The sequence below is a fragment of the Gaeumannomyces tritici genome (genome assembly GCF_000145635.1).
Source record: "Gaeumannomyces tritici R3-111a-1 unplaced genomic scaffold supercont2.7, whole genome shotgun sequence".
Taxonomy (NCBI): Eukaryota; Fungi; Ascomycota; class Sordariomycetes; order Magnaporthales; family Magnaporthaceae; genus Gaeumannomyces; species Gaeumannomyces tritici.
The window spans coordinates 628,173-635,393 of NW_008804551.1; the positions used below are offsets into that span (position 1 = coordinate 628,173).

General features: G+C 32.0%; 3 protein-coding genes across 3 annotated transcripts; all 3 read left to right on the top strand.

Moving 5' to 3' along the window:
• Positions 1 to 1,270: 1,270 nt before the first annotated feature.
• Positions 1,271 to 2,041, top strand: GGTG_11538 (hypothetical protein; the record flags this gene model as incomplete). Its single annotated transcript, XM_009229429.1, has 4 exons — positions 1,271 to 1,314; positions 1,376 to 1,427; positions 1,641 to 1,724; positions 1,865 to 2,041. 4 exons carry the CDS (start codon positions 1,271 to 1,273, stop codon positions 2,039 to 2,041), a joined length of 357 nt encoding a protein of 118 aa, XP_009227693.1.
• A 315-nt stretch (positions 2,042 to 2,356) lies between these two features.
• Positions 2,357 to 4,036, top strand: GGTG_11539 (hypothetical protein; the record flags this gene model as incomplete). The annotated part of the gene is made up of 4 exons (XM_009229430.1): positions 2,357 to 2,409; positions 3,264 to 3,318; positions 3,659 to 3,733; positions 3,902 to 4,036. 4 exons carry the CDS (start codon positions 2,357 to 2,359, stop codon positions 4,034 to 4,036), a joined length of 318 nt encoding a protein of 105 aa, XP_009227694.1.
• Positions 4,037 to 5,296: 1,260 nt separating this feature from the next.
• Positions 5,297 to 6,780, top strand: GGTG_11540 (hypothetical protein; the record flags this gene model as incomplete). The annotated part of the gene is made up of 5 exons (XM_009229431.1): positions 5,297 to 5,339; positions 5,564 to 5,596; positions 6,177 to 6,225; positions 6,512 to 6,519; positions 6,758 to 6,780. 5 exons carry the CDS (start codon positions 5,297 to 5,299, stop codon positions 6,778 to 6,780), a joined length of 156 nt encoding a protein of 51 aa, XP_009227695.1.
• Positions 6,781 to 7,221: the final 441 nt, after the last annotated feature.

The following is a 7,221-nucleotide window of genomic DNA, read 5'->3' on the forward strand; positions in this document are numbered from 1 at the left end:
GCATAACAACGGTAAAAAGGAAAATTTTTGTGCCCCGTTTTATAACGGTTAATTTATTGCAAAAAAAAGCAAGCTAAAATGTTGCAATTGCGGAAGCAATTACCCGGCTTTTTAACAAGCGTGCCCCGCAGCAAAAAAAGAAATTAAAAAAGCCAAAAAACGCGTTTTTAAACCGGCCGAAATAATTTGCTTTGGAAATAAAAAACGAACGCGCATTTTAACCAAACCAAACAAGCTAACCGGCCGCTTTTACCCTTTCCTTTTCCGCATTTATCCGCCCCCCGTTTAGCCCTTTTTAGCCGTTATATATATATATATAAATTTATTTACCCTTTTCGAGCTGTATAGCCCATGGGGAGCATTACGGATCGGGGTAATTATTTAAAAGTAAAAACCGTGCTTCCAGCCAATAGCTATTTAGTGTAAAGCCGGGTAAAAATTCCTTTTTTTCGAAATATTTTTTATTTCGCGTCGTTTTTGTAAATAATTATTTGTAAAATGTTTTTTGCATTTCCAAACGTTTGGTAAAAAAAAAATTATTATTATTCGAAACGAAATATCGTGGTTTGGTTGGAAATTAATTCGTTTGTTGCATTTAAATTGCGTTATTGGGTGTACGTTTTTGTACTAATTTAAAGCTTTTCCGTTGCTTTTTCCTTTTTTGTTAATTTTAGCAAATGGGTTAATATATTGCGGCCTTTTTTGCCTTTTTTTTTTCCAATCCTTTACGCAATTTTACCAAAAAAATACCATTAGCAATTGCAAAATAGCAATAATAATAACCGTTGTAAATTTTTTTTTTTAGCTTTTATTATTTCGCAATTTATTTAACGTTTAATCGTAAAACCGTACATTTTTAACGCTTTATTAATATTTCGCTTTGGCTTTTCGCAATTTGCAATTGCATTATAACGCTTAAAAAAAAGGGTAGCACAAAAAGGTTTGCTTTATTTTTTTTCGAAATAACGGGCAATTCCAAAAAGCGCAAAGCCCGTTATTTGTATGTAATTTTTTTTACATTTTTGCAATTTTCCGTTAACCCATTTTAATATTTTTAGCAATTTAACCAATTGCATTACGTGCATGCGCATAATGGCCCGCAAAATTAACCTTAATAAAGTTTGCATGCAAAATTTTAATAAATTTTTTTCGTCGTTTTTTTTAATTTTGTTTTTCCGGATATTTTGTTAATAAATTGCTTTGGTTTAAATTTTAAATCGAAAAAATGTATATATTGTTATTCAAAAAAAAAGGCTAGCAAAAACGAACAATGCATTTTTGCGCTGGAAAAAAGCGTTTTGGAATCGGGCTAACGTATGCTTAACGCTGCGGAAAAGCTTAAATTCGTAGGTTTTGCTTTTATTGCCAATAATAGCTTTACGAACCGCAAAAAGCATTACGTTTGGGCGTTTAACTTTACGGGCAAAGTAAAAGCTATAAATTTTTTTTTTGCTTTATCGTATCCTTTACGTTTTCGGTGCGTTACTAATATTTTAAACAGGATTAAAAGGTTTGGCTTTTCCAATACGAACGTTGCGCTTACGCCAAATTTAAAGCCGTTTGCAAAGCGTATTTCCCGGACAATACCCCGGCCCCGGTAAAGCTTTCCCGTTATTTTGCGGGAAATTCCAAAATTAAAGCTTGCCGCAATATTATTATTGCCGACATTTTTATTAAAATATTTTTTATATTTAATATTGCTTTTAACTATTTTTAAATTGGGCGTAACGGGTTTAACAATTTTACGTTAATAAATTGCGTTAAAATTTATACGCGGAACGTTCGATTTTGTTAAAATATTTACGCCCAATTTTACAATAACGTTACCGAATTTTTTAATTGTTATAATAAATATTTCGAAAAGGTTATTTTTGCCGATTTTTTGCAAATTGGTAATGGCAACGGTAACGGTAAAAATAATAAAGTAACAAATAACTTTTTTTCGGTAATTAATAGTTTTGCGGTTAAATTTAAAAAAAAAACGATGCGGCTGGTTTTTAATTTATTAATAAATTTGGTTAGGGTAAGGTTGCGGGTTTAACCGGGATTGTTGCAGCGGCAACGGGGGCGGTAAAAAGGGTATTGGCGGCATTTAAAGTAGCAATTAAAAAGGTAACCGTTGCTGCATTTCCTTTCCTTTTTTAAACGCTTTCCCGCAATTTTAACAAATTTAATTTCGGTTTTAAGGATAAAAGCGATAACATAACCGTTTAAACGTTATATACCTGGCGATTCGGATTTTTTATATTTGGGATTTTAAAAACAATTTGCGGCGACTTGCTTTTACGGGCGTAAATAAATTTCCGCTTTTTAGCGTTAAAATAAAAGGCTGCGTTGTTTTGCTTGTTGGTATATAATGTTATTAATAATTAATAAAATTGTTGGAAAGTTTTTTCGACGAAGTTTAATGTGGGTTTGGCTTTTTAAAACCGAAGCGGTTAAACTTTTTGTTTTTTTTCCGAATTTGCCGCTTTGTTACAACGTTTAACGTTTTTTTGTTTTTTCCTTTTCTTTTTCGCTTTTTCCGTTTACGTATCGATAATATCGCTTAACAAAGCGTAATTAAAAAACCGTTTTATTTTTATAAACCATTTTGTAACAATTGCTGCTTCGTTTAGCTAATTTAACAAGGATTTTGCCGCTTTTTTTATTGCTTAAAAAAGTTTTTTTCTTTATTTTTGCAAATTCGGGCAATATAGCAATACGTGTGCTACCGTTTCCGGATTTTAACCGCATTAATACGTTGCGGCCACGCTAAGGACTTTCCGGAAAGCTAAATAACCCCGAAACCTTAACCTTTCCGTTTTTAGCTAAATTAATAACAAGCTTTGGGTTTTGTAAAGGTTGCGGTAAAAGCTTAAAATTTTTTTGTTAAATTGCTTTTTGTTAGCTTTAGCGCCCTTTTTAATTGCCGTAACGTAATTGTGCTACTTTTTTTTTACTTTTCCAGCATTGCTATTTTCGGGTTCGATTTTCCGATTTAATTTAGCGCTTTTTCCCGTTAACGGAATAACCGCATAATTGCAGCCGTAAGCTTTCGCTTTTTATTTTTTAATTTTCGCTGTACCTTTTTGCAAATATTCGCAATTTTTTTCGCCAAACCGCCTTTTTTTAATTTTTTTTAAAATGGGTAACGCAACCATTTAATTATATTTGGATTAAGGCTACATGCATTTTTAATTCCAATAATTTTTATAAGGTTTTTTTGTAAGCCCCCGTTATTATTTCTAAGCAATTGTTTTGCGTTTTTGCCCATGCTTTAGCCATTTTTTTAAACCGCAACGGGGTGGCGTTAAATTTATAATAAGCCGGGGCCGCGTAATTTAATGTTGCTTTAATTACGGCTAAATATAAATATTTGGTTTTGGTAAACGTGGGTTTCCACGTTGTTATTGCTAAACGCGTAATAAATAGCATTTGGGTTGCCATTTTTTCGCGCATTTTTTGGATATGCTAGGTTTAATTTAATTTAAAATTAATTTAAAGGCTTAATATTTGCATTGCTTTTTTTATTGTTTTTGGTTTTACCGTAACCTTTTCGAAATGGAAAGGTAGCGTTAGCGCGGGTTTTTTCCTTTTTGTTAGCCAAATTAATTGGTATTTGGCCGGGTTAAACTTTATTCCAAATTTTTTTGCTTATTTTAAGCATACGTTATAGGCGGTTTTAAATTTATTGGTTGCATTTATTGCGTTGCGGTTAAAGCTAATTAAATTAATGTTATTTGCAAATTCCGTAATTGCAACCCCTTTTACTTTCCGTAGCTATTTGTATAAATTTACCGTATAAATAATAAAAAGGATAAATAATATTGGGAATTTTTGCGGTATTCCGCATGGAATTTTATTTTTTGCCGTATTTTTGCCGTTAAAAAAAAATATTGTTTTTTAATTGCTTAAAAAGTTTTTAAAAAAATTTAAAATCTATTATAAAAATTGGTATTTTTTTATTTCGTTAAAAAGGCGTATATGCAATACGGTATTAAAAGCGGCGTTTATGTTAAATAATAAAAAATTAACTATTGCTTTCGCGTTTTAAACCGTATTTACCATTTTTGTAAATAAGCGCATAGCCGTTTCCGTAAATTTGTATTATCGGTTGCCCATTTATTCGTTAAAAAGTAATTAATAGCTTTTTGCGGCGTTTTTAATGTAAAACGCTAAAAAATTTTCCAACGCTTTTTTTATTGTTTTTAAAAAAGCAATTAGCTTTTACGCGTTTAAAGTATTTGGGTTTTTATTAAATTTTTGGAAAATAATGGTACGAAATTTCCAAAACCTTTTTGGAAAGTAACCGCGATTTACGCATGCCGTAAATATTTTTGCCAATGCTTCGAAAAGTGCCGGTTTTATTGCTAACAATTCCCCGGTAAAAATTCCCGTTAAGCTTGGGGCTTTTTAATGTTTTATATTTCGAAAGGTTTTTTTTACGTTTTTTGCGGTAATTTTTTTGCAAACAAGCAAAGGTTAAAAAAGTGGTTTGGAATGTTTGGGGATATTGGTAATGTTTACCGTTAATATGGGGAAAAATTTCCTTTTTAAAATTGTTTTTTTCGCTTTTTTTGTTGCCGTTACCTTTTTGCTTAATAATTTTAACAACGGGAATAACGGGGGGGAAAAAAATTGGTAACTTTTGTATTTTGCCCATTTAGCAATGGTTTACATGCTTTTGGCGTTTTATATAATGCTTGCTTCGTGCATTGCGGTACGTTACGTATACCTTTTTGTTATTTTAATAGCGTTTTTCCTTTTTTAATAGCTTTTTTTATTATTGCGTAATTAATTTCCAAACGGTTTGCTTTTTACGTTAATTCGGTTTGGTATTTGTTGCAAAGTAATTAAAAGATTTTTTTCGTTTATTAATTACAATTTCCGGCCTTTCCTTTTAGCTTTGGTACGGTTAGGTTGCAAATTTCCAATATTGCTTTTATAATATTGTTTATTTTTTCGTTAATTGCTTAAAGGTTAATAAATGGTTATAGCAAAAAAAGGATTTTGTTATTCGCTAAGAATTTAGCGAATTTTTTATCGATTTTTTTTTAATTTTAGCCTTTTAAAATTGGTGCGTAAAAGTTCGAAATGGTTTTTAGGATTGTAATTACCATTTCCATATGGTTATTGCTATTTTAATGCCATTTCGATGGCTATTAGGTCCTTAACTTTCCGGTAGCCCAAATTAAGTTAATAATGGTGTTTTTGCAATAAAGGGCGGATTTTGTCGCCGCGTTTCGGCAAATTATTAATTGCATGCTTTATAACTTTGCTAAACCGACCAATTTAAAAGCCCCCGCGTGCATTAATGCGTTTTTTAAGCGTTTTAATATTTATGCTTTATAATAAAGGTTAAAATTTTTTACTATTAAATTATTGCTTTTCGGTTCCTTTCCGGCAAATTTATTAATAAATATTATTTAATTTGTAATGGTTATGCTTTTTGGAAATGGGCAATAAACCGACCAAATCGTTATATTTTCGTTTTAAATGCTAATTATAACTTTGTACCAATCCGGTTTTGCTTTGTAATTTAAAATACGTAGCGTTAATTTAATATAAATAATTGCTTTAGTAATAAAAAAAAGGGGGGGAGCAAATTGTAATGGTAAAAAAAGGGAAAGCGCGTTGCTTTTTTTTGGCGGTTTTGGGGGGATTCCGGTGGGTTGCCGTATGGTTGCTGCAAAGTAAAATTATATATATATTGGATTAGCTTTTTCCCGGCCCATAACGGGGATTTAGCGTTTTTTTTCGAATTTTTTGGTAGCTTTTATATTGCCAATACGTTAAAGTTATTTCCTTTCGCTAATAATGCGTTAAATATTTCCGGTTTTTTCGCTACGTTCCATTAAAAAACCTTAAGCATTGGTTTTTTCGTTAAAAAGGTTTTTTTTTGCTTTTGGGGGGGGGGCGGTAACGTTAACGCTTCCTTTTTGTATAGCTAAATGCTAAAGGATTGTATATTATTGGATAATTGGAAAAGGGTAAGGCTTTTTTGGCTGGCTTTTTTTGTTATTTCCCGTAGCGGTAAAGAGGATGCGGGTATTGCCGGGGAAATGGGTTTCGTCGGGGGGGTTCGCGGGGGGGGGGGTGCGGGGGGAAAAAGGCTTTGAAATGCGTAAGCCCTAATTCTTTACAAACAGCGTAATAATTGCGTTTTTTCGTTTTGCCGTATGGAATTTTTTAAGCTTTTTTACAAATTATCCGGCCAATTTTAAAAAATTCCTTTTCCGTTTTGTAAGTAAAATCGGTTAAAAAAAAGGTAATTTTAATTTTGCGTTAATTTTGTTGCGTATAAAAATTTTTTCGGTTGGCAAAGTTATATTTCGAATTGTTATTGGTATTTAAAAAGAAATTGTTGCAAAAAGGCTATTGCTTTTTTTTGCTTAATCGGTTTTTTTTTGCTCCCGTATAAAAGTTGCTTTTTTTCGGGGTAAAAAGGGGGATTTTGCCCGCCCCGTTTCCAACGGCAATCCGGTTCGCAACGATTTTAAAATAAAAATTATTGGAATTTTGTAATAAGTAAATTTTGTAAGCCAAGCTTTTTTTTTGCGTTATTGGGTTTGCTTTCGTACCGGGCAATGTAAAAAGTAAAATGGGTATTTAATTTTATTGTACGGAATACAAAATGCCCCAAACATATTTTTCGGCAACTTTTTTGCTGTTTTTTTTTTTTTTATACCGTTTATCGTTGTATTTTTTTAATTTATACTACGCACACGCCGTAATTTGTTTATATTGCATGCTTTTATATCCCCAATTTAAATAGCGGTAATATTGCGCCGTGGTTAATTCGGGGTTAAAAGGTTGGCATTGGTATACCAACCCATCCTATCGAAAATAATCTTTTTACAAATTTATTGCGCTTTTTAAATTTGCAATTTAAAGCAACGCCGTTACCTTTTTTTTGTTACTTTTTTTTTTATAACAAAACGGTAACCCGTTCGATATTTCCATGCGGGTTTTTGGCGTTAAATGCTTTTATTAGCTTTAACCAATGTTTTGCTTTGTTTTTATTGTTAAAAAAAGGTTGGAATTTGCTGGTTAGTAAGCCCGTTATTATTAAAGCTATTATTAATTTGGTAATTTTTAAACCGTCCGTTTGTTTGGTTGTATTTTAAACTGCAAAGGGCGCGTATTACTATTAAAAGCACGGGCGAAACCGCCCGGCAAAAAGCGGGAAGCGTTAAATGCACGGGCGAAACCGCCCGGCAAAAAAAAAGGAAGGGGGCG